At 40.2% G+C, this 16771-nt stretch overlaps 1 protein-coding gene across 1 annotated transcript; it reads right to left on the bottom strand.

The window, feature by feature from the left end:
• Nucleotides 1–5391: 5391 nt before the first annotated feature.
• Nucleotides 5392–15436, bottom strand: LOC129834031 (5-hydroxytryptamine receptor 3A-like). The gene is made up of 8 exons (XM_055898852.1): nucleotides 15188–15436; nucleotides 15030–15074; nucleotides 14839–14945; nucleotides 13361–13530; nucleotides 9198–9319; nucleotides 8682–8892; nucleotides 8324–8473; nucleotides 5392–6565 (listed from the first exon to the last, which is right to left on the bottom strand). Exons 1-8 carry the CDS (start codon nucleotides 15392–15394, stop codon nucleotides 6300–6302), a joined length of 1278 nt encoding a protein of 425 aa, XP_055754827.1. The 5' UTR covers nucleotides 15395–15436; the 3' UTR covers nucleotides 5392–6299.
• Between the last annotated feature and the right edge of the window lie 1335 nt (nucleotides 15437–16771).

Consider the following 16771-nt stretch of genomic DNA (forward strand, 5'->3'; position numbering starts at 1 on the left):
TGTCTGGACATATGCATCTACCTGCAGTTTAAATTAGAGAGTAACTCTGATATTTATGTATAGCATCAGAAGGGTTAGCACAGTGGTTCTTACTCTGATGAAAGCATCAGGAACAACTGAATAATTTACAGACTTTTCTGTTGAGAATAACCAGTTGTACTATGGGGGTCCACATGTAACGTGTAAAATGTAACGTGAGTGTTTTTTTGGCTCGAGTAAAAAAAAAAAAAAAAAAAGTAAAACACAGCAATCCCAGTCCTAATTTCAATGTAGTAAATCTCGCTCATTTGCCCCTGGTTGTGAAATGGAGCCATATTCTTTGACATATTAGCAACCAGAGTGCTAAAAGGTTCTAGCTGCTCCCACAGGATATCCTAATGTTAAAAGTGTACACCGCTGAACGTAGAGACTGGGTTTAAAAGCTCTCGTAGGGTGTTTGACATTACATTTTTGGTGGGTGCTATGCTGACCCAAAGGTTCCATGGCCACAATAAAACTAAATAATGAATGAGAATGTCATAATAATTTTAGTTGCAAGTTGGAGAATAGTTTGCCCCACTATGGCTGTACCTACCTACATCTACTCAGTGTAATATTTCTGTTGCTGCTAATGTACACAGATTGAGGCTAGTCCTAGACTAAAAATCAAGCTCAATGGAGATGATTTATTGAAAGTGTTTTTTTGTCTAGAACTAGGCTTAATCTGTGTCAAGGAAACCAGGGCTGCGGTCAGTACGTTTTTACGGTCTGGAACGTTAAATTGAATGGAAACGGTGCTGTACTGAACGATCAGTAAAAAAAGGTATATGGGAGGGGTTAGTTTGGGGAACGCTGTCAGCATGGCCACTGCCCTTTAAATATGTAACTCATTGCTTTAATTCACATTTCACCGCACCCACCAAACGGGAGCAAACATACCTAAAAGTCTGTTCAAGAACGTACAACAGCCTTTTTGGAAAACGTGTCGTTCAGTACAAACCGTTCTGCAACATAGCAAACAGAACGCACGTCTGCCCTTAATGTTTATTTTTTTATTTAACTAGGCAAGTCAGTTAAGAACAAATTCTTATTTACAATGACGGCCTACCCCTATCGCCCTATGGAAACTCCCAATCACGGCCGGATGTGATACAGCCTGGGTTCGAAACAGGAACTGTAGTGACGCCTCTTGCACTGAGATGCAGTGCCTTAGACCGCTGCACCACTTGGGAGACCATGGTTACCCTTTACTCTAGTTGTTTTCTAGACAATCAATCATATTGTATTTGTCACATATGCCGAATAGAACAGGTGTAGACTTTACAGTGAAATGCTCCACCCAACAATGCAGTTAAAAAGTAAGAAAATTAACAATAGCATTTTTTTTTTAAAGGGCAACAATAAAATAACAATAAGGAGGCTATATACATGGGTTAAAGTGACTATGCATAGATAATAAAGAGTAGCAGGGAGTGTAAACAAAAGGGGGGGGGTAATGTAAATAGTAAGGCTGGCCATTTGATTAGCTGTTCAGCAATCTTATGACTTGGGGATAGAAGCTGTTAAGGAGTGTTTTGGACCTAGAATTTGCGCTCCGGTACTGCTTGCCATGCGGTAGCAGAGAGAACAGTCTATGACTATGGTGGCTGGAGTCTTTGGCAATTTTTAGGGCCTTTCTCTGACACTGCCTGGTATAGAGTTCCTGGATGGCAGGAAGCTTGGTCCCAGTGATGTGCTTGGCCGTACGCAGTACATCACTTTGTGTGCATGTTATATGTGTGTGAGTGTATGTAGTGTGTGTATGTGTGTGATGCAGTGACAATGTATGTGTGAGTGTGTGGGTAGAGTCCAGTGAGTGTGCAAAGAGTCAGACATCTCCTGGTGCAATGTATATAGTGTTGCATATTGTTGTATCTGTTTAGCCATTTTACGGTTGTATTGCTCACTTCTTGAGAGTATAGGTTCCTTGTACTACCACTACATTTAACACATGTTCTAGTAGAGATACAGCTATACTAAACAAAAATCTAAACGCTACATGTAAAGTGTTGGTCCCATGTTTCGTGAGCTGAAATAAAAGATCCCAGAAATATTCCATAGGCACAAAAAACACATTTCTTGCAAATTTTGTGCACAAATTTGTTTACATTCCTGTTAGTGAGCATTTCTCCTTTGCCAAGTTAAACCATCCACCTGACAGGTGTGGCATGTCAAGAAGATGATTAAACAGCACGGTCATTACACAGGTGCACCTTGTGCTGGGGACAATAAAAGGCCACTCTACAATGTGCAGTTTTGTCACACAACACAATGCCACAGATGTCTCAAGATTTGAGGGAGCGTACAATTGGCATGCTGACTGCCCAGGACCTCCACATCCGGCTTCTTCACCTGCAAGGTCGTCTGAGACCAGCCACCCAGACAGCTGATGAAACTGAGGAGTATTTCTGTCTGTAATAAATCCCTTTTGTGGGAAAAACCAATGGGTGGGCCTATGTCCTCCCAAGTCCACCCATGGCTGCACCCCTGCCCAGTCATGTGAAATCCATAGATTAGGGCCTAATGCATTTATTTCAATTGACTGATTTCCTTATTTGAACTGTAACTCAGTAAAATTGTTGCATGTTGCGTTTATATTTTTGTTCAGTATATAATATGACTTGTACTTTATACTTAAAAAAAATCTCTGTCAGTATGATGTCTACTGGCTTTTTTGGTACTTCAATTATCAACTGGTGTCTGATGATCTCTGGCTCCTTGTCTGTTGTTTGTGGAGATGCTCTGAAAACAAAAAGTCAGGATTGAATGCATTGAGTTGCATATTCTACAAGTTACATTGGCAACTAGGCAATATGTCTACAATAGGAGCCTTAAAACAGCAATAAAACTACCACTGCAGTGCTATAATATAATGAAATGTGTGGTTTGAAGCAATTATCGTCATTTTCTAGTGCATTTCTTTAATGGAATTTATATCCATTACATCAGTCCAGAAATGAACACACATGCAAACACAGGCACCAGGGTCAGGCTTTTCCTGCCTCACCATAAGCTCTCACCATTGACAACACACCCTTCTTTAATGAGCTTCAAAAAACATTTTGGGGCAGATAGAGGATCCGTTTGGCTTTTTAGATATTGTATTGACAACATTTGTCATGCTTTGACACCGCACGCCTACATCGTCCAAGATTTTTATGTGTTAGTGCACCCAGTCATCTGTTTGTTGTTTGTGCCTGTAGGTTCGGGCCTTGGGCTATGAATCTTTATCACTCTACTGCCATAATCATGCAGTTGAAGCAAACCTTTCACATTAGAAAATGCCCAGTGAGACAGTGTCATGACAATTTATTTAGGTTACAATGGTAGAACATTACTGCCATCTAGTGGATAAAAACACACTTGACGCAAATTGAAACATTACATCGATTTAATCAAAGTGCTGTTGAGCTAGAGTGAGCAAAATTTAGGATGAGGGGTGATGTGACTTGCATTAATGTGGTGACTGTTATTTATCGAATCAACTAACTGTTTAATTGTTACACAATTAAATGAATCATGTAACAATTAACTCATTAGGAATTTGGGGCGCCACGTAAGAAGTTGATTATTCAGTACTACACGTTGATTTAATTATTTATATACTAAATAAATAATAACACAGAATACACATACACACTTACATGAGACAAAGGTCCCTACTGGACTGACAAGATATGACGGCTTGGTACACATATGGAGAGGGAGGGGTAGATAAAGAGAGGGAGAGACAAAGAGTCAAACTTATTGTACATTTGGAAACTACCCTCGAAATAATAATAATACTTTGCTCACGAACCACCGGCCATTTAGGTAAGGACTGTAATGTATTTACGTGTAGATGTCTTTGTCATCTCCCTGAAACCAATCGATTCTTCCATAGGAAGTGGCTCGATGGGTGTAAGGCTCTCGTTTTCAGTTTTTTCACTCCGTTTTGACTCGGAAATCAAAATAACAAAATGTACACCCCATGGACTGAAAAGGAATTGCAAACATGATATTGATTTATAATTTGCCCATTGCATTTAAAATTTAAGTTGTAGAAATACTTCTATAGTGGTTGGCTAAATTATATGTTTCAAATACTGTAGCTGAAACTGAGGTGTACCATGTATGTTTTGACATCTACAGTGGCTTGCAAAAGTATTCACCTCCCGTGGCACTTGAGCGTGCATAACTATTCACCCCTCCCCCCAAAGTCAATACTTTGTAGAGCCACCATTTGCAGCAATTACAGCTGCAAGTCTCTTGGGGTATGTTGCTATCAGCTTAGCACATCTAGCCCTTGGGATTTCTACCCATTCTTCAAGGCAAAACTGCTCCAGCTCCTTCAAGTTGGATGGCTTCTGCTGGTGTACAGCAATCTTTAAGTCATACCACAGATTCTCAATTGGATTGAGGTCTGGGCTTTGACTAGGCCATTCCAAGACATTTAAATATTTCCCCTTAAACCACTCGAGTGTTGATTTAGCAGTATGTTAGGGTCATTGTCCTGCTGGAAGGTGAACCTCCGTCCCAGTCAAATCTCTGGAAGACTGAAACAGTTTCCCTCAAGAATTTCCCTGTATTTGGCGCCATCCATCATCCCTTCAATTCTGACCCAGTCCCTGCCGATGAAAAACATCCCCACAGCATGATGCTGCCACCACCATAATTCACTGTGGGGATGGTGTTCTCAGGGTCATGGGAGGTGTTGGATTAGCACCAGACATAGTGTTTTTCTTGATGGCCAAAAAGCTCAGTTTTAGTCTCATCTGACCAGAGTACCTTCTTCCATATGTTTGGGGAGTCTCCCACATGCCTTTTGGCAAACAACAAACGTGTTTGCCTATTTTCTTCTTGAAGCAATGGCTTTTTTTCTGGCCACTCTTCCGTAAAGCCCAGCTCTGTGGAGTGTACGGCTTAAAGTGGTCCTGTGGTCAGATACTCCAACCTCCGCTGTAGAGCTTTGCAGCTCCTTCAGGGTTATCTTTGTTGCCTCTCTGATTAATGCTCTCCTTGCCTGGTCTGTGAGTTTTGGTGGGCGGCCGTCTCTTGGCAGGTTTGTTGTGGTGCCACATTCTTTCAATTTTTTAAATAATGGATTTAACTTCTCTACAACTTTGTCCCTGACCTGTTTGGAGAGCTCCTTGGTCTTCATGGGGCCACTTGCTTGGTGGTGCTTAGTGGTGTTACAGACTCTGGGGCCTTTCAGAACAGGTGTGTATATATACTGAGATCATGTGACACTTAGATTGCAAACAGGTGGACCTTATTTAACTAATTATGTGACTTCTGAAGGTAATTGGTTGCACCAGATCTTATTTAGGGGCTTTATAGCCATTTCCGTTCTTTATTTTTTGGAATTTTTTGAAAGATGTTGTTTTGTTCATTTCACTTCACCAATTTGGACTATTTTGTGTATGTCCATTACATGAAATCCAAATAAAAATCTATTTAAATTACAGGTTGTAATGCAACAAAATAGGAAAAACGCAGAGGGGGATGAATACTTTTGCAAGGCACTGTATGTCAAGTATATTTTTTATTCAGCACTGTTCAATAGTGATGGGCAGTAAGAATGTCATACAGAACGCTGGTACAGTGATATTCCTTTATTATGGTCCTTTACCTGTACTTTACACAGATGTGACCATGCTGATTTCTCCAAACACCCTGAGAGGTACCACAAATACAGCCCAGCGCAGGTGGAGGAGATGATCGTGAAACAATTTGATATCTCAGCCTGAGGTTGAGAACCTGCTTAGATAGGAGATAATATAAGGCCTTCACACTGCCTCTATAGGAAGTAACACACGGTTGATTTGTTTCCACACTACTAATACTACAGTTACAGTCCACTGTCCATGTATTCATGAGAGTTCTAGACCTCTATTCTGGGGGATTATAGCACTTCAGTCCCCATTACATGTATTCATTAGAGTTCTAAGGTTCTATTCTGGGGGATTATAGCACTACAGTCCCCATTACATGTATTCATTACAGTTCTAGCCCTCTATTCTGGGGGATTATAGCGCTTCAGTCCCCATTACATGTATTCATTAGAGTTCTACCTTAACTTTATACCTGTACACTACATGTGGCAGTATGCACCCTTTCAGTTTGTTTACCAAATCATAGAAATAGTAGAAGAAGAAAATGGACTTCTTGAAAATGGAGATTGACTCAATGGCACTGCCCATGCGCTCACAGACGCCATAATAGGAACGATATAGTAATGCCTTCTCTTATCATATGACCACCATTTCTTTAAATATTTTTGTTAAAAGCAAATAAAGAATTTAGTATTCCCAGAATTCTAAATGGTTGATCTCACATGAAGAACCAAAGGAGAAATATAAAATTACGACTGCGTAAACAATGAGGACAGTGAGATAGATACAGAAACAGATCAAGTCCACTTTGTTGGCAAAGCGATGGCGTCTTGCTTTTTTCTGGTCTTGTGCAGCCATTTTGTTGAGAAACTTCACCACCTTCTGGAGGGGTGTATTCATCTTCTCTTCCTCTGAGGCTTTCAGTTTGATGACAGTAATATCAGATTTGGATACTAGACAAAGTAAGAGAGAGGTGGTTAGGTGGTTCGAGCCCTGAATACTGATTGGCTGACAGCCTTGGTATATCAGACCGTATACCACGGGTATGACAAAACATACATTTTTACTGCACTAATTTTGTTGGTAACCAGTTTTATAATAGCAAAAAGGCCCCTCTGGGGTTTGTGGTATATGTCCAATATACCACGGGTAAGGGCTGTATCAAGGCACTCTGCGTTGTGTTGTGCTTAAGAACAGCCCTTAGTCGTGATATATTGGCCATACAGTATACCACATCCCCTCAGGCCTTATTGCTTAAATATAACACTATTAAATAAAGAGCTAAAAAATTAAGGCATTTTTGTTAAAACTATTTGTAATCGTATCCATTTTATCACAGTTGAATCTTGTAATCGGACTTACCCGTGATCGGAAAACCCAGAAGTGTGCTTTAAATGCAGGTAAAGAACATACCTCAATCGCAAATCACTGCGCTGTCACTCAGAGCACATCTCACAACGCATCTGTATGTTCCTTCACTCATTCACGCATTGTTCAAAGCTAAGAAACTATCCCGACAGCTAAAAATGCACAGGATTTAGTGGGGAATTTAAGATGAATAATATTAAACTCATATCTGTTGATGACTTGTTAACCTGCCAGTATGAAATGTCTGCCAGTGTTGAATGTTATGGTTAAAGTTTGACGCCATTCTGGGCCGGAAACACACTGATAATGTATCTGTGACCCTGTGTGATTCTATAGCAGCTGGTGTTGTCTGTACGGCGCCAATAGCCAGGGTTGCTGTGCCTTGTTTAGAGTTCCTACATGATTTAGTGACATTGTTGACAGAACACTTGTTCCTGAAAGTGGTTTAAAGGTTCTTCTCTAGGTAGGTGTATAACACAGGAGGCTGCTGACAGGAGAACGGCTCATAATAATGGCCGGGACAGAGCTAATGGAATTGAAACCATGTGTTTGATGTATTTGATACCATTCCACTCCAGCCATTACCATGAGCCTGTCCTCACCAATTAAGGTGCCACCAACCACCCGTGGTGTACAACTACAACAAGTTAGGAAGTCGGAATTTTGCGAATTTCCTAGTATCGATTAGCACGTGAACCTAGCATATGTGTGACTGGTGCCGGGGAATGACAGTCAGGAAGTGAGGGCGGGAGAGATACGCTTGTTCTAATCCAATCGTGACAGCAGCCTTAAACTATACCTCGCCCGTTTCTTTACAGACAATTTAGTTAGGCTATTTACAACGCTTCACACCATTTGTGACAGAGAGATGCGTGCTGGCAGCTGAAAATTACTTGTTTCCGATCACAGGTAATTACAAATACAAAAAAAATATTAGTTTTGTCGGAGTACCCGGCACACCCTTCATTTAAACCTTAAACCATTCATGACATCGTTTTCAGTGACAGTTTAAAGATCAAATGGAGAAGCTGGCCAGACCAGCGTACACGCAAGACAAATGATGGTAACAAGAAAATATGCTGGGAAAGACATCAACTGCATGCTTTAACTGCAGCTAAGGGTAAGAATGAAAAGGTTGTGAATCAATAAAATACAACTTGGTGATACATTTTTTTTAATGGGGTACCCAGTAAAACTGGTTGCAATAATGTCATTATGACATCATGGTTAGGTTATAAATGGTTGTATAAGGACGTTTTGTTTTATGTCTGCTTTTGCAAACATAAAAAATATACATCTTGCTCTGTGGGTAACTGAGACGACAGAAGAATGAAAAAGTTTACCCTCTTCAATGTCTGTGTCTTTAAGCAGCGAGTCTTTGGACTTGGAGAGGCTGCAGGGCTGGAGAGTGCCACACTTAGCCAGACGTGTGAGCACCATAGACTGCAACGTGCTCAACACCAGGATGACCAAACAGAAACAGAAGTGCTTTCCTATGAAGAACAACGAAAGAGAGAGAGATGTGTGAGTGTTATATGGATGCACTCTATACACACACATTGTAATGTTGTGGTGTGGTGGATTTTATATTGTACATTTGTAATAATAGAGTAATGTGATGTCTTGTATGATGTAATGTTTTATTGATGATCTAGGCTGTTGTGTTTTGTTGTGATGTAACTGTTTAAACAGGACACTCACGGATGATGGGGCTGCACTGGCCTCCTCCAGGCAGTAGGTTGTTGAGGATGATGAGGAACATGATAAAGCTGAGAACCAGTGTAACCTTGAATGAGATACGCTCGCCCCCTCCCAGCGGCAGGGCGAAGCTCACCACATCAGCCACAATGATTAGAATACTGGGCAGGACCAGGGACAGAAATGGGTTTTCGGACCGCATTTTCAGCGACACCTGTGAAGACAGACAGGTAGGCAAGAGAGAAAGAGTTTCAGCATCTAGACGTTTGTTTGACATTGAAAGGGAAGAGCATTACACTTCAAAATCAAACTGTCAGATGTTTTCAGAATTCTAATGTCCATGAGTCCACATCCTTCACCATCGGTTGTGTACATCTAGCTATGCTAATGTTGATTCAAGCGTATTGTCTCTTTTGAGTGTAATTGTTGTTCAAGCTTCGCCTTACAAAATAGAAAAAGTAGTGTCTTTACATGTCCCTCATAAAAAAACAACTGAAATCACCCGGCGCACTCACTAACCCATAGATAGTTGCGATCATCTCTGCCTCCTTTAGCGTTGAGTTCCACTGCCTCGGTTAGCCAGTCCCCGCGGTTAGCGCTAGTTTTGCTCACTTTCCCAAAGTTCAGGAACATGCCACATCCTGGAAAAGCAGATATTTGATACTAGTTCTCTCACTCAAAGATCAAACCATAGTTTTTTTTTTTTTTTTTTATATACGTATATCTTCTTATGGCTGCAAGGGGCAGCATTGAGTAACCTGGAAATAGGTGGCCATTTCAAATGGCTCAATACTCAATTCTTGCTCGTACAATATGCATATTATCATTACTATTGGATAGAAAACACTCTCTAGTTTCTTAAACCGTTTGAATTATTTCTCTAAGTGAACCAGAACTCTTTCTGCAGCCCATTTCCTATCCGGAAGTGAGATTTCCAAATGCGAGGTCTTTTTTCAAGAGCTTGTCTATAAAAGGGCATGTCACTTGGGACTATAGAAACACGTCATACGCCTTCCCCTGGGTGTCAAGCGGAAGTGAGAGCAGAAATGACTTGATTATCTCGTTTTGGGATTGAATACAGCCTCTTGGAGTGAGAGGTCCGCCATTATTTATTTTTTTCGAAGGCGCGAAGTTGGACCTGGAATTGCGTCCTTGAAAACCGTCGTTATAGGTGAATATGATCTCCGGCTTCGATTTTACTTGATACATGTCACAATATCATCCTAAAGTATGTTTTTTCAATATAGTTTAATTATATTATTGAAATTTATTCGGGACTTTAGACGTGATGCGTTGGAAGAATTTTTTCAAGAAGGAGAGGTTAGCGCCGCACGGCCAGTGTGCTTGCTAATTCAAGAGGGAAATAGTTAGTTCTGGATCCAAACAAAGACGGTTATGGACAATGGACCCCTTTACAACATTCTGATGGAAGATCAACAAAGATAAGGACCCAATTTGGGATGCTATTTCATATATCTGTCGAGCTGTGCTATCGCTACCGATTACTTGGAATCAATGCTGTTGTGTGTTAGCCATTGCAGTAAGCTAATATAACGATATATTGTGTTTTCGCTGTAAAACACTTTAAAAAATCGGAAATATTGTCTGTATTCACAAGATCTTTGTCTTTCATTTTGCTATACACCATATATTTTTCTGAAATGTTTTATGATGAGTAATTAGGTAGTTGACGTTGGTGTCTGTATTTACTCTGGCTACTCCCGTGCTATTTCTGACTGTAGCTATGATGGTAGCATCAATGTAAAACTGATTTATAGCTCAAATATGCACATTTTTCGAACAAAATATAGATTTATTGTGTAACATGTTATAGGACTGTCATCTGAGGAAGTTGTTTCTAGGTTTGTTTGGTTGGATCTTGGTTAGTTAGGTTGGCTTTGTGCATGCTACCTGTGCTGTGAAAAATGTCTGTCCTCTTTTGTATTTGGTGGTGAACTAACATAAATATACGTGGTGTTTTTGCTGTAAAACATTTTAAAAATCGGACACGTTGGCTGGATTAACAAGATGTTTATCTTTCAAATGCTGTATTGGACTTGTTAATGTGTGAAAGTTAAATATTAAAAAAAAATAGATTTTGAATTTCGCGCCCTGCAATTGAGCTGGATGTTGTCATAAGTGTACCGATGTCGGGACAGCCAGCCTAACAGGACACTTCTCAAAAAAATAAAGGGAACACTTAAACAACACAATGTAACTCCAAGTCAATCACACTTCTGTGAAATCAAACTGTCCACTTAGGAAGCAACACTGATTGACAATAAATTTCACATACTGTTGTGCAAATGGAATAGACAAAAGGTGGAAATTATAGGCAATTAGCAAGACACCCCCAAAAAAGGAGTGATTCTGCAGGTGGTGACCACAGACCACTTCTCAGTTCCTATGCTTCCTGGCTGATGTTTTGGTCACTTTTGAATGCTGGCGGTGCTCTCACTCTAGTGGTAGCATGAGACGGAGTCTACAACCCACACAAGTGGCTCAGGTAGTGCAGTTCATCCAGGATGGCACATCAATGCGAGCTGTGGCAAAAAGGTTTGCTGTGTCTGTCAGCGTAGTGTCCAGAGCATGGAGGCGCTACCAGGAGACAGGCCAGTACATCAAGAGACGTGGAGGAGGCCGTAGGAGGGCAACAACCGAGCAGCAGGACCGCTACCTCCGCCTTTGTGTAAGGAGGTGCACTGCCAGCGCCCTGCAAAATGACCTCCAGCAGGCCACAATCCTCACCACCTTCCAAAGTTTTTGAGAGATGAGTTTAATCAACTTGAGGGATACCTTCTGGAGCACAAACGTTTTCATGAACTCCAATCTGGCTTCAGAACAGCTCATTCCACTGATACTTGACTTATGAACTCCAATCTGGCTTTAGAACAGCTCATTCCACTGATACTTGACTTATGAACTCCAATCTGGCTTTAGAACAGCTTATTCCACTGATACTTGACTTATGAACTCCAATCTGGCTTTAGAACAGCTCATTCCACTGATACTTGACTTATGAACTCCAATCTGGCTTTAGAACAGCTCATTCCACTGATACTTGACTTATCCACCTATCTGACCAACGGAACACAAGTATGTAATGTTGGTGATGTTCTGTCAGAGGCCAAAGAAATATCCCGTGGAGTACAACAGGGATCAATTTTAGGGCCTCTCTTATTTCTTATATACCAGATACAGTAAAGTGCAAACTCTTGCTTTATGCTGATGATTCAGCCATACTGGTATCAGGGAAGGATACAGTTTACATAAAGGAGACCCTGAGTAAGGAATTGTATTTTGTTAGAGATTGGTTGTCTGACAACAAATTGTCACTACATTTGTGAAAAACTGAATCGATTTTGTTTGGAACAAAACGTAGATTGCTTAGTGCTGACAAGATAACGGTAAACTGTGCAAGGAGGTTGAATCTCAAACAAGTGTATCTTATCTTGGTGTGTCTCTAGATCAATCCCTTTCTGGAGACCTGATTGCCATTTTAGAAAGAATTTTAACAGCAAACAAATTTACATTTTTATATTGTAACACTAGATATTTTAATATTCAAGTTAAGAAACTGCTTGTCTCAACCTTGTCACTACATTGAATCACAGTGTCATTTTGATTATGCTGCTCTGCTTGGTATAGTGGGCTATCAAAAAAGCTGAAAAAGAGAATGCAGGTCATGCAAAATAATGTTATCAGGTATATGCTGAATGTCCCCCCCTAGGACCCACATAGGGGTACAGGAGTTCTGGGAGATGGGCTTGTTGTCTTTGGAGTCCAGAGTGGACCAACTTAAACTTAATCATATGTTTGACATGTTAAATGACCGTGCCCCTGGTTACATGAAAAAAACACATTGAAATTGTCTATAACCAACACAGTCACAATACCAGAGCTGTTGTTTTGTCTTGTAAACTCCCAAGAGGAAACAGTACTGCGAGGAGCATGTTTTTCCATACAGGCATTTGTCTGTGGAATAGCCTTCCCTTGGAGATCAAGCAAATAAAAAGTAAAAATAACTTTAAAAGCAGGCAAAGGTTTTCCTTTGGACAAGGTTGTCTAAGTAAGAGAAACCACTCCACTGCCCCTTGTGGCCCCTACTGCTGGTCAGGTGTATTTATTTGAAGGATCGGTAAGACGTGCAATTAATAGATTGTTTTAATGTGAAATGAATATGGTTGATTTTTAAGGTTATGGAGAAGGGCAGTGAATAGTGCCACTTTTTAGGATGTCAATATAAATGAATGTATTTATGGTGGTTTTTAATTTTGTCTTGTCTTTTAATCATTATATGTGTTATTGTTTTTACCATTGAGGACCACTTTGGAAACGCGTTTTAATTAATACTTTCAAATTATATCCTCTGGGTGCACATTGTGCATTTTGCTGTATATGTCTGTTGCCCAAAATAAATTCAATTAAAAATAATTAAAAAAATATATAATATTTACTGTGTCCAGCCCAAAAATAAAAACTAGACAGTCAGGGAGCATAGAAAATTCCAAAGACAACAAATAAACTGAATTGCATTATATACTGAATTGCAGTAGGCTACACAGATTAAAAAATGTTTTTGTTGTTTTTGGTAACATCTTGTTTTTAGTAAGATCTTTGGTAAGTAATTGTGTGCAAGAGCGGTTTAGCAGACAGAATGAGGATTGAAATGATGCACTTACCACTAAGTGCCCATACATTGATTCCGATGGCACAGAAATCTGAAGCGAAGGGGTAGTTGTACAGATTGACCTCACAGCCCACCACAGTGTTCATGATGACCATGTGCTCTACAGTCCCGTTGCTGTGCACCAGCAAATCCTTGTTGCCGTGCTTTGTCGTTGTTTGCACTCTTTAGACAGGAGCAGTTGAGAACAGACTGAGGATTGATCTACTAAAACTGTCACACCTGAACATTTGGCCACTCTAAACAGACAACTGAAGATTGATCTACTAAAACTGTCACACCTGAACATTTGGCCACTCTAAACAGACAACTGAAGATTGATCTACTAAAACTGTCACACCTGAACATTTGGCCACTCTAAACAGACAACTGAAGATTGATCTACTAAAACTGTCACACCTGAACATTTGGCCACTCTAAACAGACAACTGAAGATTGATCTACTAAAACTGTCACACCTGAACATTGATCTACTAAAACTGTCACACCTGAACATTTGGCCACTCTAAACAGACAACTGAGGATTGATCTAGTGAACATGTAAAAGTCGGTTTGGCGTCTCTAGCTTGAACAGTTCAAGAGTTATTGTTGGTGAGTTTTATTTCATGCTAATTTATGCAACATTTTGAATAGCTTACTGTGTATTCCTATGGTTCTCATTCAAACCCATGTTCATTTAAATGGTTATAGTTCAGAAAGTATAAATAGTATAACAAATCTGTATATAAACAATCTAAGTTAGTTTGAACATGTCAACGCTGGTTGGTGTTGATAGCTTGACTGGTGTAAGAGCAGTGGCAAATTAAAATACTTTCCATTCAACCCTATGGAGCTTTTATGATCATTTAAAATACTTTCCATTCAACCCTATGGAGCTTTTATGATCATTTAAAATACTTTCCATTCAACCCTATGGAGCTTTTATGATCATTTAAAATGGTTGTAGTTCAGAAATTCTAAATGTTATAACAATTCTGAATGCAAGCACTCTGTTGGGGGCAGTCTGGACATTTGGAAGTTGGTTTGGTGTTAGTAACTTAAATGGTTTAAGCTCTAGAGTGGGCGGATGAAATATAATAACCATGATACTAATAAGACTGAGATAAATCTAGAAGTGGGCGGATTAAATATAATAACCATGATACTAATAAGACTGAGATAAATCTAGAAGTGGGAGGATGAAATATAATAACCATGATACTAATAAGACTGAGATAAATCTAGAGTGGGCGGATTAAATATAATAACCATGACACGAATAAGACTGAGATAAATCTAGAGTGGGCGGATGAAATATAATAACCATGATACTAATAAGACTGAGATAAATCTAGAAGTGGGAGGATGAAATATAATAACCATGACACTAATAAGACTGAAATAAATCTAGAAGTGGGCTTTTCCATCACCAACCCACATAAAAATAAATGAAACGTAACATAAGTTATTGTATTCTGTTGTAAGTGGACTCACCCATTAGTCACATGGAGTTCAGGAGTCCAGATTTTGCTGACAGGCAGGACAACCATATCATGATGATAGACTGATGTGTCCCACGATAAGTCAGGGTCTTCCCAAGACTGTAGTTTAGAATTAGAATGAGTAGTATTACAAAATGTCACATTTACTTAAATGTCTCCCTGGATGTTTTGATGTGTACTTACCAGTATGACTTGCAGACGACTCTCGAAGCGAAGGTTTTTTGTGTCCTATTAGGAAGAGAATAATTCCTCATCACATAATGATATAACTGTCAATAGGGTATCTCTGAAACTCATCACATTGTACAAAACTCAATTAAAAGGAACAGAAAGTGACTTACGACAGACAGCGTTTCATACACTATTAACGGCACACTGATATTTGAGATGCATGATGGAGACTGTGGCTGACTCAGGGCTTCTTTCGCAATCAGCATGCTGGCCAGACATCGACGTGTTGTACAGGATGGTGTGGCTGCAATGGATGAAATGGCTGCGTTGGATGGTTGGTTTGCACTCGCTGTGTTGGATGCATTGCCTGGAATCATTTCACTAGCTAAAATGGCTGCATTGGATGGAGGGTCTGCTACAGATACTGTGGAACCAGAGACAGGTATTTAATTTCAGAATAATACATTGGATTTATATAGTGCTTTTCTAGGAACCAATGATGCTTTCCAATAGTTCAACAACACAGTGCAAGAAATGACCAATGTAATCTAAATGAAATGGAATAAGGTTGTTGCATGTCTTCATAGTAGTGACTCAATATCTGTCAAAAGTGACCTGATACTCTATCGCTAGTCCATTATCGCCCCAATACACTACATGACCAAAAGTATGTGGACATTTCATGAAGCTCCCGACAAACAGTTATTGTGCTGATGTTGCTTCCAGAGGCAGATTGGTGTTGCAACCGAGGACAGACAATTGTTAGACACTACACGCTTCAGCGCTAGGTGCTCTCGTTCTGTGTGCTTGTGTGGCCTAACACTTCGCGGCTGAGCCGTTGTTGCGCCTAGCTGTTTCCACTTTACAATAACAGCACTTACAGTTGACCGGAGCCACATTGAAAGGCACTGAGCTCATCAGTAAGGGCATTCTACTGCCAATGTCTGTCTATGGAGATTGCATGGCTGTGTGCTTGATTTTATACACCTGTCAGCAACAGGTGTGGATGAAATAGCCGGAATAAACTAATTTGAAGGGGTGTCCACATACTTTTGTACATACAGTGCATTCGGAAAGTATTCAGACCCTTTCCCTCTTTCCACATTTTGTTATGTTCTCAAATGGATCAAATAAGAAATGTTCCTCATCAATCTACACACAATGCACCATAATGACAAAGTGAAAACAGGTCTTTAGATAAGTATTCAGGCGCTTCACTATGAGACTCGAAATTGTGCTCAGGTGCATCCTCTTTCTATTGATCATCCTTGAGATGTTTCTACAACTTGATTGGAGTCAACCTGGGGTAAATTCAATTGATTGGACATGATTTGGAAAGGCACATACCTGTCTATATAAGGTCCCACAGTTGTCAGAGCAAAAACCAAGCCATGAGGTCGAAAGAATTGTCCGTAGAGCTCAGAGACAGGATTGTGTCAAGCACAGATCTGGGGAAGGTTAACAGAAAAATTCTGCAGCATGGAAGGTCCCCAATAACACAGTGGCTTCCATCGTTCTTAAATGGAAGAAGTTTGGAATCATCAAGACTCATCCTAGAGCTGGCCACGAGGCCAAACTGAGCAATTGGGGGAGAAGGGCCTTGGTCGGGGAGGTGACCAAGATCCCGATGGTCACTCTGACAGAGCTCCAGAGTTCCTCTGTGGAGATGAGAGAACCTTCCAGAAGGACAACCATTTCTGCAGGTGGAGTGGCAGATGGAAGCCACTCCTCAGTAAAATTCCCGGTTGGAGTTT

This window comes from Salvelinus fontinalis, chromosome 34 (genome assembly GCF_029448725.1).
Source record: "Salvelinus fontinalis isolate EN_2023a chromosome 34, ASM2944872v1, whole genome shotgun sequence".
In the NCBI taxonomy this organism is placed as follows: domain Eukaryota; kingdom Metazoa; phylum Chordata; class Actinopteri; order Salmoniformes; family Salmonidae; genus Salvelinus; species Salvelinus fontinalis.